This window comes from Sturnira hondurensis, unplaced genomic scaffold (assembly GCF_014824575.4).
Source record: "Sturnira hondurensis isolate 20B ecotype Veracruz unplaced genomic scaffold, ASM1482457v3 Scaffold0024990, whole genome shotgun sequence".
Lineage (NCBI taxonomy): Eukaryota > Metazoa > Chordata > Mammalia > Chiroptera > Phyllostomidae > Sturnira > Sturnira hondurensis.
The window spans coordinates 333,969-354,950 of NW_028097621.1; the positions used below are offsets into that span (position 1 = coordinate 333,969).

At 41.9% G+C, this 20,982-nt stretch overlaps 1 protein-coding gene across 1 annotated transcript; it reads right to left on the reverse strand.

Annotated features, from left to right (window-relative positions):
- Positions 1–2,932: 2,932 nt before the first annotated feature.
- Positions 2,933–20,559, reverse strand: GJA5 (gap junction protein alpha 5). The gene is made up of 2 exons (XM_037039068.1): positions 20,448–20,559; positions 2,933–6,234 (listed from the first exon to the last, which is right to left on the reverse strand). The coding sequence occupies exon 2, from the start codon at positions 6,211–6,213 to the stop codon at positions 5,125–5,127; it is 1,089 nt and encodes a 362-aa protein (XP_036894963.1). The 5' UTR covers positions 6,214–6,234; positions 20,448–20,559; the 3' UTR covers positions 2,933–5,124.
- Positions 20,560–20,982: the final 423 nt, after the last annotated feature.

The following is a 20,982-nucleotide window of genomic DNA, read 5'->3' on the forward strand; positions in this document are numbered from 1 at the left end:
CCTGGGGAATCAGTCCTGCATTGTACCTAGGCTGCTATGAGGCTGCTTTTTGCTAAAACTTCCTCACCCTGAATTGAGGCAGAAAATGTTTACTACATTATCTTTAAAGTAACTTCCTAAAATCTGTGCTAAACTCCCCAAGTATGAAGTATAACCAGTTCAACCACTTTCCCCCTTGATCTGCAACATTCTTCTCTTTGATGTAATTGGCAACATTCTTTCCTTTGTTGTCCATAAAAGGTAACGGACACCTACAGTAAACCTGTGCATGGTAAATAAGGGCCATCGTAGATGTAATGTACTGAGAAAAGCAATAAAAGCCTGTCCAGGCAGTGGTTGGGGCCATCTCTCACTTAGCGAGTGGCCATGCTGTCCCTCTTTCTCTACAGAACTTCTGTAGTCTGTGTAAATTTGTTTGTTGCAGCCATAACACATGGACCCTGCAGACCAGAGTCCAGTTCAATTTTATAAAATTGTATTTTTAAAGCCTAATATAGTGCCTAGCCTGAAGTAGTACTCAATAAATATTTGTTGAATGAAACTTTTTCTCTTTTCCAATTGAAACAATAATAAAACACTATAGACCATACCCATTTCTGTTGACTGTCAAGTGAACAACAAAAGTAAAAACTACTGATCTTTTTCTGTTTACTTATTATTTGTAAATTCTGCTCTTGTTAAGGACCAATATGGGGACCAACTGTGGAGGCTTCCAGCATCTACTGAGGATTAGGAAATGGGCAACTTATCTTTAGCAGCTCCCTCCAGCTTCACTGTGTTCTTCATCTCCACATCCATGAAAACAGCCCTTCAAGATACCTGCAAGGTGCCTAGTCCCTTTGCTCTTTTGTTTTTTCTCTGTTATCAAGATTTGCTGCTAAAAAGAAATATGAAACTCATTCATATTATGATTCTTTAAAGAAGTGTTTTTAGTATTTTAACCACTTCAACACTTCAGTCATAGGAATGAAACACCAGCATAGAAATTCTGGTCTTATCTGGTATTGGAGGAAGGAAATTAAGAAAAAGGGTCTGCGGGAGTCTACAACTTAGAGATTTCTATGTTATTATCCAACTTACTGCCTTTGGTGGTGAATCTTTAGAGGGGAAAAGGAAGAAAAAATGACAGTAGATACATGAGGTTGAACTCTTACTATAAAAGGAGTCCCTTTTATAGTAGGGACTTCTATAGTGTAGAGAGGTGGAAGGAACTGACTGGGATGTCATCTAGGGAAGAGTGATGGGTCATCTCAGATTCCTAGAGGGGACACCCTTTTATCTATTGTCTGTCACCGGCATTAAGACTCTCCAAAACAAAACAAAAAAGGCTGTCTTCAATCTCTGGAATTTGAATCTCTTTCAGAATTCTTGTTTCTTCATTCCATTCTGGTTGAATGTTTATTTCTTCCTGCTGCTCCAAGTCATTGATTTGAGTTCTGGTTTCCTTCCCTTCACTGTTTGTTCCCTATATATTTTCCTTTTTTACACTTTGTTTAGCTTTCATTTCTTCCTCCATTTTGTGACTGAACTCAATCATTTCTGTGAGCAATGTGAGTACAAGTGTTTTGAACTCTGCGTCTGATAGGCTGTCTATTTCCTCATTGGTTAGTTCTTTCTCTAGAGCTTTGGTGTGTTCTTTCATTTGGGCCATATTTCTTTGTCCCAGGAGTGCACCTGTTATATTATAAGGGGTGGAGCCTTAGGTATTTGCCAGGGTAGGGCAATGTTCTTTCCTGGGTTGGGCACTATCTGTGGGGGAGAGATCAGACTGGGAGTTTCTCCCACTGCTGCAACCCCCACAGATTTTTACAGCCAGAGGTTTTGAGCCTTTAGTTTTCTTTGCTCAAATCCTGTGTTTCATGGTCTGTTTTGCTCCACAGTTGTTCCTCCTGAGTTATCTGCAGACAAATGTGAGACTGCCAGCCAGCCAGTCCCTGCCTCACCTGCACCATCTGCCACCTTGCCAGCATCCTAGCTGGCAAGAATCTCTGAAACAAGTGAAACAAGAGCTGAAACAAGAATCTCTGAAACTTCTATAGTCCCTACTATAAAGCTCCCTTTAAGGAGCTTCTATAGTCTGGGTGTAACATAAACTGTTAAATGTTGATAGCTGTGTTTATTAAACCATGAGATACACTTGTTTTTTTCTAGGGGAAAAATGGATCCCAGATGCTTTTTCCAGTTGGACTCCTCAGGCACCTCTGGGCTGAGCACCTTATGCTTGAACAGATGCCACATGCACCCCTGAGTCTCAACACAGGCATCACAGTTCTGTTCTATGATCTCTCTGCAAGCTCTCTAAAAAAGCTTTCCTGCCCTGATAAACAAGACTGATTGATAGTTCAGGTAATATTTCCATTTGTTTTTCCCAGCCTTTATATATTTCTCTAGGAAATGCTCCCATTTGTTGGTTAAGGGCAGGGTGGTCCTTGACCTTTTGTTTGGAGCAAGAATCATTTCTTCTCTTTCAGAAAGATGTGATCACACTCAGAGAGGCCAGTTAAAAGCTGCCCTACTCAAATCTTAAACCTCAGTTTCCATATCTGTAAAATGGAAGTGCAAAGACCTATTCACAGAGTCATCCTTGAGGTCTCTAAAGCCTTAGCTACTCTTTAAGGCCCAGGTGAGGTCTTTTTTCTTCTATGTACTTTTTTCTTATGTATCATTTATGGAGTCATATGGTTCTTAGAATCAATAACATCATAAATGAATTGCCATTTAATTCTATTTTAACTGTTTTCTCTATGTGAGTTAATTTGATCACCTTAGATAGATTGTGAGCTCCACAAAGAAAAGTTCTAGAATCATCCCTGAACATATCAGATTTAAAATACTATATATTCAATGTAATAATAAAAATATTAAAAATAATAATAGCAACAACAATTACCATTTAATGACAAATTTATTCCCCAGGCACTCTGATGAATTCTTTATATCTTTCATTTAACAACCTTATGAGGTAATATTACTAGGTTTAGTTTTCAGATGGGAAAAATCAAGGTTCAGAGATTAAATAACTTGCTGGAATCCAGCTGTAAATCAGCATCTTGAAGTTTAACACTTGCATGTCCGATTCTAAAGTTCTTTGTCTTATTGACTGACTAATGAGAAGGTCCAGTGTTTCCCTCCCCAACCAAGTCTTCCATTCTTCTCTTGTAGTCACAGTATGGGAGACACACAAGGAGAGATAAAGGTAGGGCCAGACTTTATTAAGAAAAAAATATACATAATTTTTTTTTCTTTCCGAAAATCTCATCATCAAAAACTGATCTCATAGCACTTCTCATTCAAGAACACTCAGTTTACAAAACAAATTTCAGAGATTGAAGACAGCCTTTTTTGTTTTGTTTTGGAGAGTCTTAATGCCGGTGACAGACAATAGATAAAAGGGTGTCCCCTCTAGGAATCTGAGATGACCCATCACTCTTCCCTAGATGACATCCCAGTCAGTTCCTTCCACCTCTCTACACTCATCCTTCTCTCTTCCCATCTGTACCATCCAAATATTAGCAGAAGGATCAGGAGATGGACAGGTGGGCTAGAGGCTCAGCCTCCTTCTGAGCCTTCACCTTCCTCTGTCCCAACCTCTTATGCCTATTCATTTAAGTTGATGACACAAAACAGTGAGGCTCATTCCCTCTGCAAGGCATCTGGAGGGGAGGGCAGAAAGACACAAGTTTCCCTAAGGTGTCCTTTCCTTATTTCAGACCTCCTTTCCCCTTCACCCACCCTATCAGTGGGCACACACACAAATTTTAAAAAGTAATTATTTCCCTATATATCTCAGTATTCAATTATGAGCACCCTTTACTTTCACCCCAAATTGCAACCCATTATAGATGAGTTTACTAGAGGAACAAGGTCAGTCCCTGGGAGAAGCAGGGCTTTTCTGAAGTCTCCACCTGGCAGTTTCATTAGGAGCACCAGGGAGACACAGGAATCTCTGTGCTCTTAAATAAGAATGCTGCTGAGAGACCTAGAGATTTCCCAGTACTCTGTGCCTCTACTAAATCTTCCAGGGAGAGAGAGATCTGGGGGCCTCCATAGCTGTTATTATACATCTTGGTTTTCTAAGTTGGTAGTCAGCAAGGGAAATAAATAAGAAGTAAAAATCATTTTCCAGCATTGTCTCTCCCTTTAATTCTTATCTTCACAGCACAAATATTTTCCCCAAGGGGTTTTGAGAAACACAATGTTCTCCTTGTTTCAATAAGACCTGGGGAAATTCCACTGGCCTCTCTGTCTGGTGATCTGGTCAGGATCTGAGAGAAGATGACAGCTTCTTGGGTATCCTGGTCAATAAGGTCTTTGGGGGAGTACTGGGTAAATAATCAAGAGAGGAAGGGAAGGGATGGTTTCTATCATCAGGTTGAACTATAAAAAGCTATAGGTTGACAGGTTGTGGCAGGAACTTCAGTGGAGTCTGTGTACAGTGGCTGCCTAGGGGAGCTTGTACTCCCCTGGACATGGCAGAAGGAAATGTTGCAGCATCACCAAGGTGGAACATTTGCCAGATATACATACCAAGGCACTTGTAAAGTTGAGGCTGCTGGTCAAGTTCCAAAGACGTCTTTTTAAGCAAGACTGGGTAGAGGGAGAGGCAGCCAAGGGCAGCCCAAGTCAATCTCACCACCCTTTCAGTGTTTGGCCCATGGAGACAACAGATTCAAGAGTACATCTCATGCCAGTTCCTTGATTGATGCTGTTTATTAGCTAGGAACCTTGGGGTCTTCCTTGCATGAAGAAGGGTAATCAGGTCAAGGAAGCAATAGGGACTCAGAGAACCCATATGTTATGTGGTATATGGAGAATTATCTTATCCTTCGCAAGCCAGGTATTTCCATGGTTCCCATCCCTTACTCCACCCTGCTCAATGAGTAATCTGAAAGTCTTCACTAAGTATACTGGGTAGAGGATGGGGAAAAAACCGAAGCCTGGGTGGGTAGTCACGTCTTTGACTCACAGTGCCCTACTTATACCTTTGTGTAATAAATGAACAATGCCAAAATGAGCAGAGCAGTGATGAGAATGGAAGAGGTGGGGTCAGAAGGGACACAGCTTCCCTTTCTGACCTTTCTTTGTTCCCAACTGCTCCTGGTTCCCTCACACTGAAGGCCAGGATCACACTGATAGGTCATCAGACCTGGCCTTGCTGCTGGTCTTACTGCTGGCCTTGCTGAGTCGGCGCTTGTCTCTCTGGTAGCCTTTGGGGAGGTGGTGACCTGGGGAGATTCCACTGGGTACCTCAGGCTTCTGGGAATACTGGATGTGAAAGAAACCTTCCCCAGGAATCTTCTCCTGCCCTCGCACCTGCTCAGTGGCCAGGTTGTCTGTGTTTTGCTGGGAGGCCATCTTGTTATTGAAAGGATTGAAGAATTTCTCCCCAGGACCATTATCCAGGCATTGACTGAAGTGAGAGGGTGGTGTACAGCTCTTAACAATGTCAGTAGAAGGACCAGGAAGCTGGCACTTAGCCATGCCCTGCCGTGACTTGGGAAATTGCTGTCTGATCTTCTTCCATCCCAGGTGGTAGAGTTCAGCCAAACTGAGGAAGAGGGACAGTACGGCTACAGCCAGCATAAAGACAATGAAGACATTCTTCTCAGTGGGCCGGGATACATAACAGTTGACAGGGTGGGGGCACGGAATCCTGTGGCAGACGTGCAGGGTGTCCAGGAAGATCCCGTAGAGGAGGTACTGGCCCACAATGAAGGCTACCTCCATTGTGGTACGGATCAGGATGCTGCAGACATATGTGTTGAGCAGAGTGCCCTGGAGGATAATCTTGCCATTCACTTCCTCCCAGCAGGACAGCTCTGTCTTTTCTGCTACTCGGTACCCATAAGAGCAAGGGCTCTGTACCTCTTTGGCCGTCTTAGCCTCCCGTAACCTCCGTTTCTCCTCCATCCGTACATGGTGCATGGCATGGCCCATGTACACCAGCGACGGTGTGGAGACGAAGATGATCTGCAGCACCCAATAGCGAATGTGGGAGATGGGGAAGGCTTGGTCATAGCAGACATTCTCACAACCCGGCTGAATCGTGTCACACTGGAAGTCAGCTTGCTCATCCCCCCAGGAAGATTCTGCAGCTGCACCCAGCACCAGCATGCGGAAGATAAAGAGTACAGTCAGCCAGACTTTGCCAATCACTGTGGAGTGCTTGTGTACGTCTTCCAGGAACTCTCCCAGGAAACTCCAGTCCCCCATCTTGGCTCAGCACCAAGACTCCTACAAATAGGGAAGTTAGAAAAAGAAAGATACTTCTGCAAAAGTCTGGAAGATCCAGTCCTGCTCTGAGATTCCACTGATTCATACCAATATGTTAAGAAAATGCAACTAAGTCAAATTTACCTAAAAAGCAGGCCAAGATGGAGGCATAGATAGAAATGCTTCACTTCCTTGCACAACCAAAACAAGGATAACAACCAATTTAAAAACAAAAACCAACAAAAATTCCAGAAAATCAAACAGCATGGAAGTCTGACAACCAAGGAATTAAAGAAACATTCATCCAGACTGGTAGGAGGGGCAGAGATGGGAAGCTGAGGTAGCTAGGATGCTGGCAAGGTGGCAGATGGTGCAGGTGAGGCAGGGACTGGCTGGCTGGCAGTCTCACATTTGTCTGCAGATAACTCAGGAGGAACAACTGTGGAGCAAAACAGACCATGAAACACAGGATTTGAGCAAAGAAAACTAAAGGCTCAAAACCTCTGGCTGTAAAAATCTGTGGGGGTTGCAGCAGTGGGAGAAACTCCCAGTCTGATCTCTCCCCCACAGATAGTGCCCAACCCAGGAAAGAACGTTGCCCTACCCTGGCAAATACCTAAGGCTCCACCCCTTATAATATAACAGGTGCACTCCTGGGACAAAGAAATATGGCCCAAATGAAAGAACACACCAAAGCTCTAGAGAAAGAACTAACCAATGAGGAAATAGACAGCCTATCAGACGCAGAGTTCAAAACACTTGTACTCACATTGCTCACAGAAATGATTGAGTTCAGTCACAAAATGGAGGAAGAAATGAAAGCTAAACAAAGTGTAAAAAAGGAAAATATATAGGGAACAAACAGTGAAGGGAAGGAAACCAGAACTCAAATCAATGACTTGGAGCAGCAGGAAGAAATAAACATTCAACCAGAATGGAATGAAGAAACAAGAATTCAAAAAAATGAGCAGAGGCTTAGGAACATCTGGAACAACTTTAATTGTTCCAACATCTGAATCATATAGATGCCAGAAGAGAAAGAGCAAGACATTGAAAACATATTTGAACAAATAATGAAGGAAAATTTCCCAATCTGGTGAACAAAATAGACTTCCGGGAAGTCCAGGAAGCTCAGAGAATCCCAAAGAAATTGAATCCAAGAAGAAACATACCAAGACATATCATAATTAAGTTACCCAAGATTAAAGATAAGGAGAGAAGCTTAAAAGCAGCAAGAGAAAAGGAGACAGTTACCTACAAAGGAGTTCCCATGAGATATCGGTGATTTCTCAAAACAAACCTTACAGGCAAAAAGGAAGTGGAAAGAAGTATTCAAAGTCCTGAAAGGCGAAGATGTACATCCAAGATTACTCTGTCCAGCAAAGGTATCATTTAGACTGGAAGAGTAGATAAAGTGCTTCCCAGATAAGGTCAAGTTAAAGAAGTTAATCATCACCAAGTCCTTATTATATGAAATGTTAAAGGAACTTATCTAAGAATTAGAAGATGAAAGATGAAAAACTGTGAACAGTAAAATGATAACAAATTCACTATCAACTGAATCTTTAAAAAAAAACCAAAACTAAACAAACAACTAGAACAGGAACAGAGTCACAGAAATGTAGATCACATGGAGGGTTATCAATGGGGAAGGGCAGGGGGGGGAGAATGGGGGGAAAAGGTACAAGGAATAATGAGTATAATTTGTAGGCACAAAATACTCAGGGTGAGGTTGAGAATAATGTAGGAAATGGAGAAGCCAAGACCTTATATATACTATTCATGGACATGAGCTAAGGTGGGGGGAATGCAGGGTGGGTACAGGTTGGAGAAGTATGAAGGGTAGAAAAAAGTTGGGACCACTGTAATATTATAATCAATAAAATATACTTTAAAAATTTTTATAAAATTCACCTAAAATGCTTTCTTATCCTCTCTCCACCTCTCAGCAAAAATACAAAGAAGATTGAAAGTGGTTATATTAGCAAGATTAGATCATGTTTCTCACACTTTAATGGATCTAGAAGTGAACTGAGATGTGTGCTACCATGTGGATTCTATGCTCTTAATCCCAAAGATTCTACTTCAGTCAGTCTGGAGTGCCCTTCTCTTGGGAATCTAGATTTGAAAAAAACAACCCAGGTGATTCTGACACAGGCTGGCCAAGCACCACAACTGGAGAGACTCTGAAGCTGTAGAAAGAACACAGCATTGGAGTCTGCAAATCTGCAAATGTGACTCTGGGCACAATCTCACTGTCTGTTTCCTTGTCTGTAGAATGAGGATGGAAATAGCTGCATCAGAGAATTTTGAGGTTTAAATGAAAGAGTATGTGATGTATTGAAAATCATACCACAAATATCCCATGGTTTGGAATGGCTGTTAGTGGAAAACAAAAATGTTATGGCTCTAGAGGGCAGAACTAGCTGGAGGAGGAAAGAGTGACAAATTTGGCCCCTCAAGAAGCATTCCCTAATTCTCAGAAGCATCCAGTATGTACCAGCTGTATTGGGAGGTAGCAAACAAAATGTCTTCATCACACTAGCTAAAGGTATCACAGATGAGTACTCAGGTTCCTCCAGCTGGTGAGCAGCTGGCAATGTGAGTCTCCTGCACCTCAGTGCCATGGTAGCTGTACAACTTGGTTTGTCCTTCTGCATACAAAAAGAGATACCCTGCACAGATCTGTTCACCCTCACATCCAGAATAACTGCCCCAACCATTTATGTCCTATACAAAACCTTCCCTCATAAGGCCCTTGCCTGCTTCTTCAGCCTCATTTTCTGCCTGATATCTTTACTTTCCTTTATCTAACCATGCCAAGTCTGGAAGATGCTCGAATGTCCTCCTCTCTACCACCTCCTATAGGCCCCTTACCCCCTAGCTGAAATGTATTTAACTTCAAAATTAACCCAGTCATGTCTTCTTCCAGTCCTCTCTGCTCTCCCAAGCTGAGCCTCTTCAGCTTCCGTGGCAGCCCTCGGCATACTCACTCCTTTCCTCGCACTTGCCATCTTGTTTTGTAATCCTTTGACTCTCTGTGTTCTTCCAGTAAGGGGTCATGGAGAACAGGGACTGTCTTTTCCTCACATCCTGGCCGAGAGCCTGGCCTAGAGTAGGTGCTTAGTAAATCTTAGTTGAGTGAATTAAGTAGGGGATATCAGGCACTGGTGTTTTCTACCTGGTAGTAAACTGGTCTAGATCCCCTTAGCAGGGTGAAAGGTCAGATACCTCTTTTTCAGTCATCACATTAGTTAATTCAGGTCAGTGAGGAATAGGGGAAGTCTGATGTGGAAGGAGTGCTCTAGGAAATGCTTTTCCATACCTTAGTACACAGAGGTAGCCTCAGTTGAAGTCATCCCCACTCCCACTTCTTCCTGCCTGTGGACAGGGTTATGTGAGCCAAGATGTCTTGTTTCCCAGAGAATCTTGGAAATGCCAACTAGTTCCCTGAGGCCTCTGAAACTTTTGAATATCTTATCTCCAAAATTCTTACTTAATGAGCAATAAATGCCCTCATGGATTAAGCCTCTAACCAATTCTAATCAACAGAATAACTAAAAAAATTAGAAAGGAACTGAAGACAAACACTCCCTTCTAGAATCATAAAACCTCAGATTCTGATGGAACCTTAGAGACTGTCAAGTTCAAACTTTGTCCTTCACATTTTTGCTGCCAGTATACCCCCTGGTTCCTATCTGAACACTTTTTATACATATAAGAAAGGAGAGGGCGGGAGTACCACACTTTATGGTCTGGGCTTCTTTGGCTCCTGAGTTGATACCTTCATAGAGACCAGCCTCCTGGACTATGTTCTACCACATCCCCCTTCACCCCTTTATGTTCCCCAACCATGAGAGTACACAGAGTCTTTGGAAATGAGGGAATTTATGAGTGAGTGGAAGGACCTTATCTCTTTCCCTCCATATCAAAGATCCAACCTGGTCTTAAGGCCTTTCCTATGGTTTTGATCAAACAATGTAGAAAAATGTAAAGCATTTGCTCAAAAGGAAAATGCCTGATAAGAGTTTAAATGGTCTATCATCTCTTGTGGGCATGTGCGGTGTTCAGCACTTTCAGCATCAGCCACACAAATGTGGGGACCAGGATATGGTGAATGTCATAGAAAAAAGGGAAAAAGAGAAGTAGGTAGGATAAAGAGAGAGAAGGAACAAAAAGAGGTGAAAAACAAGGGTGAGTTGGAAAATGCATAAAAAGAGACCATACAAACTGTTAAAAGAAGATGGCTTGGGGTTAGCAAAGTGGAGTTCAAAACCCTGTTATCTACTGAGCATGGAGAAGTTACTGGATCTCTGTCTCAATTTCCTCACCTGCAAAATGGGGATAGTATTATTTAGCTCATAGAGTATTGTGAGATGATGGATAAAAAGCACTTAGTCCAGTGCTCAGCACATAAAAACTGAATGAAAGGCAGCTGTTACTAGCAAAGACAGTGGTGGGGAAGAACAAGAATTGGAGAAAGAAAGAAAGAAAGAAAGAAAGAAAGAAAGAAAGAAAGAAAGAAAGAAAGAACAACAGAAGTATATTACAAAGAAGAAGAAATAAATATGGAAAAGAAGAAGGGGAGAAAGAAGAAAAAAAACAAATGCAAACAAAAAGTGAATGAAAGAAGGAGAGAAACAAATACCATATTCTTCCAGAATTTGGGGCAACTTTTATAAACTCCCCCTAATCCCTGAAGACTTTTCTTTAAATCTTCTTACTGTCACTTATTCCTTGCAAGTCCCCAAGGAAGTATAAAAATAGACCTAGGCAAAGAATGTGATGCTTTGGTTTGATATGTCAAGAGGCTTCACTGCTGACTCACGTGTGGTCCAAAGAACCCCACCTGAAAGAAGTAACGTACATATATAGAAAGAAACATCATGGAATATTAGCAATACAGTATTGGGAAGGATGCATCCTCAGGATGGAACAGAGAAACTAGCCCAGGAGAGGTGAAGTGGGGCGGACCCATCAGGCCTTGATGGCAGCAAATAGGGTGAAACACCTCTCATTTGTGATTTCCTGAATGACTCAGGCAAAGTCAGAGAAACTTGAAATAGCTAGCATATACCAGCTGCTCATTTTATAATATGAAAGGCCCCGGCCTAAAGTCAGTTTCCCAGTGAGTCCTTTTGGGCCACCCCATAACTTTAGTCAAAGAAACTTGTAGATTAGATACTCATTGAGTTTACTGGGTGTATAGCATTTAAATGCCTTATAGATTGTTATCCATTTCCTGGCAGGAAGTGTGTTTGGAGGTACAAAGGAAGCTACCAATGCTATGAATGGCTTCTATTAAATATAATGGTAATATATCTCACTGCATTATCTTCAGACTTCACTGGATTCCCACAGCTTATAAAATTCAAACTTTTTAACTTGCATTTGAGACCTTCCACAGCATAGCCTCACCCTCTTTTTCCACTGTTGCTCTTACATACTCACTACTTAAAGCTACACATACTGCACATGGTCCACAATTTCTTACTTTTTTACCTTGGATTTTTGTGTTCCCTCTACCTCAATCATCTCAATGTCATTCTTCCCTTTCATTCATTTATTTAGTAAGTTCAATTGTGTGATTACCATCATGCAAGGCACTGAAGATGAAGCAGTTAAAAAGACAAACAAGGACTCCTTCCCTTTTCTGAGCTTAACTGCTTTTATTTCCCTTAATTAAGGGTAGATTAAACACATAATTGCAACAAAACATGATGTGTTAGTATCAGGAAATGCAAGGCAGTACAGGACTATATGGCAGAAGGCTAACTCTAGTTTAGGAGGTCAAGAGGGCTGCTTTAGGTAAGGGCCCTCCAGTGAGCTCTGGATAATTTAATTGTGCAGCCCTTTGTAACTGATACAAGTTCAGAAATCCCCAAGGCAAAAAGAGATGATTCCTAGAAACTGGACAAGAGCATCCCAATTCTGAAGTTTTTTCAATCCAAAACCTTCAACATCCTCTTTCAACCTGTCATATCCTGGGACAAAGCAAAAATTTTGGAATCACCAGAGAACTTATTGGTAACAGGATATGGTACTTGGATAAGAGGGAAAAGGCCAAAGGAAGAGTTTTGTGTATAGTGAGCATGAATCATTTTTGTAACCTTACTTCATGTATTCTTTGGCTAGCAATAAAATTCTGGTATCTACATCCTAATCCGGGGCTCCTCTTTAGATTTGCACTGTTGCCTCTTATGCAACCCATGTTTCCAAAGAAAATCAATTTAGAGCAATCCAGATTAACATCAGTTTAGCCAGGACCTCTTCCTAGGATTCCACAAATCTAAGTAGACAATGGAGAAGTCTTCTCAAATTGACCTCAGCCCTCTTTGATGTCTCCTAAACTCTGAATAAGGATACATTTTCATGCTTAGTTATATGCTACCTTACACTTGTTCTCCAAAAGTTCTGCAAGTACTTTTTTGAATCTTTACTATGTGCCTTTCACTGCTCTGGAAACTGAAAATAATACCTAAGAAGTACCCAGCCTGACACTACTAGGCACTCAATGATAGCTATTGCATTAATAAAACCAGGGATGATTTCTGCTCTCAAAGATTTAAAGGCTTGTCCCCTCAATTGCATAATAGACTTCCCAAGGTCCAAAGCTCTGTTCTACTTTGCATATGTATTGCATTAGATTTTATCATTAGGTATAAAATAATTGATTTTTTAATGATTGAAAAAAATGTTTGGTCTAATGGTAAGTTTGTAAAGTGATCCTAGAGAGGCTCAAATCTTTCTTCTTATGTGCAGCAATAAAAAAATAAATAAAACCTAACCCAGTTCAAAATGTACTTCTTTGACGTTGTTTTGTGGACTCCAAGATGGTGAGACTATATTTGTTCTTGTTAAAAACTGAACATCTTCAGAACATATAGGCACTCAGTTTTTATTGTTGAATGGTGAATCCTTATAATAACTTTGTGGGGTGATGATTGACATATACAGCAAAGAAACAAGGACTAATGGCTACATATACAGGACTTTACTCCAGAGTTTCTGATCAAGTCGATGCACACCAGAAAGTTTCCCTTCATCATCCCTCTAAGGAAAGAGCCCATCAATTCTTCTCTCTTGCTTTGGAACTTCAAAACTCCTGCTTACCCTGGGGCAATGAGTGATTTGAGAAAGGACTCTGCCATTTAGTGATAAGGCTTGGGGGATCTGTTTTTATGTAATCAAGCAAATATTTATCACACTTCCTTGATGTGACCAGCACTGGGTGGAGTGCTAAGGGGATCAAAGAAAAAAATAATTCAGATCAGTATTACAGAGTGAGTTATTCACTCTACCAGCTATGTATAATCTCTCCAACTCAACCCTGAGTTCCTGAAGACAAGCCCCCATTTGTTTTTCATTGCCTCTTCTCCCTGAAATCCCCCTCCCTTTTCATTGCCCTAGTGCTTAGCATTATGGCTTAAAAATGGTAATTGATTCATGTACTTTTTTAAAAAATAGAACAATGGCCCTGGCTGATGTGGCTGAGTGGATTGAGTGCTGGCCTGCAAACCAAACAGTCACCAGTTTGATTCCCAATCAGGGCACATGCCTGAGTTGTGGGCCAGGTCAAGTCCCCAGTAGGGGTGTGAAAGAAGCAACCACACATTGATGTTTCTCTCACTTTTTCTCCCTCCCTTTCCCTCGGTCTAAAATAAAACAAAAACAAACAACCCCCCCTCCCAGAACAATGGATGAATTACAGCATTAGGGTCACTCAAAACACCTAATGACAACAGTAGGGTCTCCCTGGGAAGATGGCTTAGGGGCACCTGCAAAATGACTGTGATGGCCAGAATATCAAGGAGGCAGAAGCTACTGCCAGCGAGGAAGCCCTCAGCAGGACTGGTTGTGACTAGAGCAGAGACTCCAACAGTATAGACTACTTCTTTTCTGACTCCTCCCCCAGATCACTGGGGAGCTCACCACCAAAGTTTGTCAAAATTAGATTTTAAGACCACAGAGTCTGTATCTAATTCTGGACAATGACACATGTTCTGGACAGTAACAGATCTCTGGTTCTCAATAAAGGTTGTTATTCATAGTCAGAACAACAGTCTCCTGGTCCCACCCTGTAATTCTGCTCACTGTATAGTAGAATGTGTCACAGGTCAGGGTTAACTTGATTCCTAATTACAAGAATTCTTTTGTAAAAAGATCCAAAGAACCTCACTTAAATGATGTCTTAGACACAGCACCATGTCAGTGCAGTTCAGTTCAGAAAGTGTTTATTGGGCTGCTAAGCTATGCCAGACATCAAAGTGGTTTTATAAAGTACCAAATATAACCATCATCTCAGAACTCTTCTGTACTTTAATAATTGATGTACATTTTTATTTCCCCTCACTTTAATAGTTTCTCCCCAAAATGAGTATGGAAGGAGAATCACATGAGAAAGTAGTCTTGGTCCTCAGCTACCTCAGGAATCTTCATTATCCTTGGAGATTCTCAGCTCTATTTTCTAGTACACCCAGAGTTACACAAAAAGAGAATTTGAATCTAGGTAATAATAGTAATAATATAAGCTAACAATTATTGAGACCTTTTTAAATACTAGGCACTTATAAGTTTCTTTATATATATATATTTTTCCTCATTTGATTCTCACAAAAACATGAGGAAGTAGGGACTAACCATGTTCCCTTTTTAGAGGGCTCAGAGAGGGTGACTTTGGCAGGATCACACTGCTATTAAGCCAGGTAGTTGGCTTCAAACTCAGCTCTTGTCTAGTCTGGCAGCAATCCCCTTGCCTGAACAACTGTGCTAGATTACCTAAATCACCTAAAGTTCCTTTTTTCTAAATTTTTACCAGTCAAAGGCTAGACACTTGTACCTAACATGACTATCTCAGGGATGTTTGTGAGGTCATGGTTAGAATAGGGAGTTGGTTTGTAAGTGGTTGGGGCAATTCTTACATTTATAATTTTCAGTCTTTTCCTGATTTAGATTTAGGGTAGCTACTTCAGCCTCAGGGGAAATGACCAAGTATACGATATAGCTACAGCTATTGAGTTGGGCAGTATGGGCAGCTTTCCCAGAATTTGAAGTCCACTTGGAGACAGACACCCTCTGAACCTTGATCACTATGAAGGTATAAGGAGACAGAGATGAGACAACATGAGAGGCAGATGGCTAAGACAAAGTATCGCTTTAGTGTCCCTCCTACTCTAGCCAATGACAGATAATTAACTCCTCTTTCAATTTATTTTATTCTGTCAAGGACAGAGTGGTCCACTCAGAGACACCCTGCTAACAGACAGTTGTTTCAAAGCCAAGGAGGTGGAAAATAGCAAGCAAAATGAAGAAAGAGAATTATGCTAGGGTAAATACTTTCTTTTTCTTAAAATGTTGGAAGAAGAAATACTTATAAGGAGTGATAGGAAGAATGGCAAATGGAGATCTGCACTTACAATGAAATATTGAGAGACTTTTTTATTGTCTCGGGAGAGGTGATTAGTAGCTATGCAGTTATTAATGAAATTTATATTTTTGAAATACTTACCTTTCCTTACTATTCCCACCATCTTGTCATAGATTCATAGTACAGTAGAGTGGAAAAATCTAGATATCAATTTTTTATTTTTATACAAGATGAAGAAAAGGGTCGAAGAAAGTTAAGTAATAGTAACAATAGATAGCACTAAGATAAGTGTTTTTCTCATGTGAAGCACAGTACAACTATACTTTCTAGCCCTTACATTAACTCTACTAGGAAAGAAGTATTATGTCATTTTAAAGATGAAAAAAACTGAGGCTCAGAGGTTAAGTAGCTTGTGCAAAGTCTCACAACTAGCAAATACTGTCTAAAGTAATCGAAACTGGTATGCCCTCTTCCAAAGCCTCACATTTATAAAAGGTGAGTAAAATCAAAGAGGCTCTAGTACTGACAGCTGGTGACAGACATGTGACCAAAAACTCAGTCCCTTAACTCCTAAAATATGGCCTTTCCTACTTTCTATAAGAGAGCCAATGTGTTTTCTTTAGCTTCTGGCTATCTCTTACATATGCTATTCCTAGAATTAATGATTACATCACATCTACGGCCTACATTGGTTAGGATTCCCAGACTTCAACAACTGCCACCATTTGGCCAGAATTCACATATAGAAAGTTATTTCCTTTTTTAGCCGTTAAGTGTTCTTGGCTGCAGCAGTGTCTACTGCCAGGTTCTCAGCTGGCCAAACAGCAGGCTCTACTGTTCCACTGATGTCAAATCGTAACAAGAACAAAGGAAACAAATAGTTAGGTAGTGGGACTCATGGTTCCTAAGGAATAATGAGATTCTATCTCTGCCTCCATTGCTCTTTAGTTGTGTGACCTTAGGCAAGTCACTTAACTTCTTAGTTTCCTCCTCATCTGAAAAAAAAAAAAAGCTTACTCATGGGTATTTAACAATCTGTGGATATGTGGAATTGCCAGTACAGGCACATAGTAGCTACTCAATAATGTTAGGGGTTTTGTTGTTGTTGTTTTTCTTTTCTGACATTTCAGAAAAAATTCTCTCAAACATGATACAACTAGCCAACTTGATGTAGAATTTGATAGTACAGTGGACTGGTTAGAGTGACACAACAAGGGCCCCCATGTGATACCAAGTGGAGAAAGGTGACTATCAGAGAAGGGAAAAAGGGCAATGGGAAGGATATTACTTAATCTGTAAATTGGTTATTCTACTAGACATGAAGATCCCTGGAGGCAGGGGTAGAGAAGAAGAGAGGTGCAGATCAGGCCTCTCTTAATTTTGTAATTGGTCCAGTCTGCCCCCCAACTTTTTTTTAACTCAAGCTATTGGTCCTGGAGCTGGACTCCATATTATAAAGTGCGTGTTTCCTGCAATTCTTTGAATCTCATCACCAATCTGAAGGCACATCCACAATGGTAGGTCTGAAACTGGCTCATTTCAACTTGGACAAGAGATAGGAGGTTTTTCTACTCTGTGATGTGAGGAAAAGGGACATCCAGACCCCCCAAAGACATCTTACTTGTACTGAAATTCTGACTCATGAAGATGCCAGGGTTGATGAAGAATTTACAAGTCCTCTCATTGAACAAGAGCCTCATAAGAGAAGTTCTTTCCAATTTCAGCTGGACCCTAGATAAGGGTCCAGTTTCTTTGTGACCCTAGATAAGACATTACCCCTCCTTGAGCCTCAGTTCACTCATGTGTAAAAACAAGTGGCTGAACTGGATGGTTGCTAAGGCACCTCTAGCTCTAAATGAGAATATCTGGGAAATTTGTGAGTCACCCACTTGTCATAGTAAAGCAAGTCATTGGCAAAGCCAAGAGGCAAATTCAGATTTTCTGACTCCTGGTTTAAAAGTAAGGAGCAGTAATCCCCCGCCCCCCCACCAAAAAACAAATCTGTGGTCATAAAAACTAAGCAGTACCTGTGAATTACATCTGATAGCAAGCCTCCATGGTAGACAGGCCTTTGCACTGAATGAAATGCAATTCGAAGACACTTGGGCCAAAGACTTGGGTTCTCCCTAATGTTTATTGTTCATTAAGCACTTATTAGGTGATAGCCATTTTAAGTACATTATTTTATTTAATCCTCATAAAACCTCACAAGGAAGGCATTTTCTAACCTCTTTGGAAGATGAAGAAACAAAGGATCAAAGATATTAAATATGTCGCCAAGGTCACTCAATTGAAATTCTAATCTAAATATTACTCTAAATGCCAGGCCTCTCCCTTTTGCCTTACCCCTGAATTATATAAACTCCAAGTCCCTCTCTATCATTTCAATACCTCTGATTCTGGGACCATTTTCTTGTAAAAGTGAGTGGATTGTTGAAGGCTGAATTTTTCTTGCCCTTCATTTGCTAATACATCAGAAACAACTGAGTCACAAAATGGCATCAAGCTGTCGTTTGCCAGGAGCCAGCAGCTTCTGACCATAGAAATGAAGTCAGCTTCTTTTCTAAGAATCCCAAAGCTTTCCTAGAAAAATAAATGTCTTTCCCTATTGGTCAGCTCAATTCTTAAGTCTAAAATGAGGTCAGTTCACACAGAGAGCTGCTGGAATTCCTGGTGGGTGAGGTCTTCCCTGGGAAAGAGGGCAGAGCTTGGACTTGGGGTCTCACTGGCCCTGAGGACAGCAGGTCATCTAGTTCCTGTCCTGATTGACCCACACAGACAGATTCCCTGTCCTGTTTGAATTGGTTCCGTCCCAAAATGGAGTCAGCCTATATCCAAGAGGCCAGCCTGCACTGTGGCAGCCTGCTGGCTGCTAGAGCTCAGAACTTTCCACACTGTGAGCCCTACAGGTAGTCAGCACTGATGATAAAGAATAGGTGGGCATGTGGGTATCCCTGCCAGAAAACAGGACTGTAGAGATGCTTAAATGGAAGGAGCAGGGAGGCTTGGGAAGAGACAGAGGCTCAGAAACCACAGCCAAGGACAGAAGTCAGAAGAGCCCTAGTGGGAGTGAACAGAGCAGTGTGTTCTCCCAAGTGAACTGGCCCTGACTCCCTGGGTCATCTCCAACAAGTCACGTCCCCTTTCCAGGCTTTGTTTTCCTTAGCTGTCAAAGAACAGATTGACAGGCAATCTAAGAAACTTCTAGTTCTAATGGCTCAGGACTAGGAGAGGAAACAGGATTGAGGCAGCTAGGAGACAAGGATGATCGGTTGCAGGAGCCCAGCAAGAACATCTCTGGGGGTTCTGAGGCAGTTGCAAAGCAGGGCAACACAATTATGTTACTGCCATGGCTCTCTGAATTTCATGTGTCTGGATGAGGTGATGCCCTGGGTGTGCCAGTTTGGAAATCAGGGGACACACCTCAGGGTATTCACTGCAATGCATACCAACTGTTCCTTGGCAGTTGCCAAGTGAGAAAAAAGACTTAGAAGGACAGCCAGGGATCAGGCTCCAATCAGTTCTGCTGCCCTGGGGGGTCTGGAAGGAAGGTGGAAAGTTCAGATCTGTCCCTGGAAAGCAGTGAATCAGGGTCTGGGCTGGGGGGGCAGGGGATGAAGGAGATGGAGACTGCTTGGTCTGCTGATATAAAAGTCAGGCTGGGATGCCTCTAAATACAAGCTTGTGTTCCCAGCTTTGACCCCAAAAGTCTCTTGTCTATTTACTTTTGCTGGGTTTCTCAGTTCTCCCAACTTCCTGTCTAGTGCTCCTTGCATTGCCCTTCCTTCTCTCAGGCCAGTTGGACATGGTGTGTCAGAACCTTATTCAGGAAACAGTCAAGTGAGATCCTGAGGAGTAAGAACAAGGAATCCCTCCATTATGAGATATGGGGAAACAAAAAAAGGGGAAAAAAAAAACTGAACAAAGGCACAGTAAAGATACAAAGCCTTGTGTCAAGCTTCCCTTTTTCAGCTGAGTTGTATTTGAGCCTAAGGAATCATAGTCTTATACTATGTTACTGCTGAATAGAACCAGAGGGATCCTTCTACTTCAAACCCCTCATGTCTATAGAAGAGGACACTGAGGCCCAGAAGGGGAAGTATCCAGAAGTGCTCAAGGTTATCCAGCAACTTAGTGCCCCAGTCTCCCAGCCACTGAGTCCAGGTTCTTTTGCTACATGCTTAGAAGAGAGGTTAAGGAGCTGACAGAAACCTTTAGCCCAGCAGTCTTCTACCTTGACCTGCACCCAGGAGGAAAGGTGACCTTTGGTGGGCATCTCTCCTGGCTTCTTCTCTGGGTCTCACTAGCCTCTTGCCCCTGACAGCAAGTGGCAGGCCAAATTGCTCACAATGCCCAGTGGGACGTGATACTCTGCAGAAAACTAAGCAGGGAATATTTTTAAACCATCCAACATGCCTTAGGAGGAAAAGAATCAAAACACTCTCCTAGATGTTCTGAAAAGCATTTCAAAAAAGATTCCAAGCCTAGAGGAAGCATTGTCAAGCAGTGGCGGCTTTTTAAAAGGCCAATTTTATCTTTTTAAAATGTGCTTAGAAGTGGATGGTGGACCCCTTGCAAGATGCTCTTGGACTACTGCAACTGTGCAGGGAGTGAACTAACTCCTAGGGCTCTCCATTCACCTTTCTACAGCTCCTTGTATACCAAGTAAGTGATTTATCTCAGCTTTGTAAAACAGCCTCTTTCATATATCCAAACCTCACCATCAAAGGGAACACTGAGGGATAGGGAATAAACCCACAGGTACAAAGAGCTTTATTTTTATCTAGCATGGAATTAAAGGCTCTCTCTCCTGGTTCCTCCCCATCAACTGGTAGTTTTATCTTTTAAAATTCAAGTCCACCCTTACCTTCTTTTCCTCCTCTCTGGAATTTCTTAGTCCAGAGAAGCTTCTTAGTCCTCTGGCCACCTCTCCTCTGACTGCTCCCTGTTCCTTGTTCTTGAGTCTGTCATTTGTTCCTCTTCCACCCTCTTTTTAATCCATATCTGTCATCCATTCTCCTCCCACTTCTTCCTACTCTTTCTCTCTCCACCCCTTCCCCCGCCCCCACAGGTCCCTCCCTCCCTTCTCTCTTTTGTGCTCTTAGAACCTTTGCTCATTTAAAGTTTTCTTCCCTCTGCCACCTTGCAGTCTCTCCTCACCAAGTTCTCCCTACTGCTGTTATTGTGGCCACAGTTCTTACATTCACCCTGTCCCTGAGGCTGGTGGTGGTGTACCAAGCCTGGTTTTGCCTTTCCCCCCACTCTGCTGAACCTCTTTAGCCAGGGTAGTAAACCTGGCACTACCCATAGGTTCTCTTCCTCATCCTCTTCCTGTTGTCAGATAGAAGGGTACTCAATCATGGAAAGGTCTTCTGGGGACTTCTACTATGCCCACATCAGTG

Bases quoted from the DNA above. Each gene is read 5' to 3' on its own strand.
- GJA5 (XM_037039068.1), bottom strand. From the start codon at position 6,213: ATGGGGGACTGGAGTTTCCTGGGAGAGTTCCTGGAAGACGTACACAAG.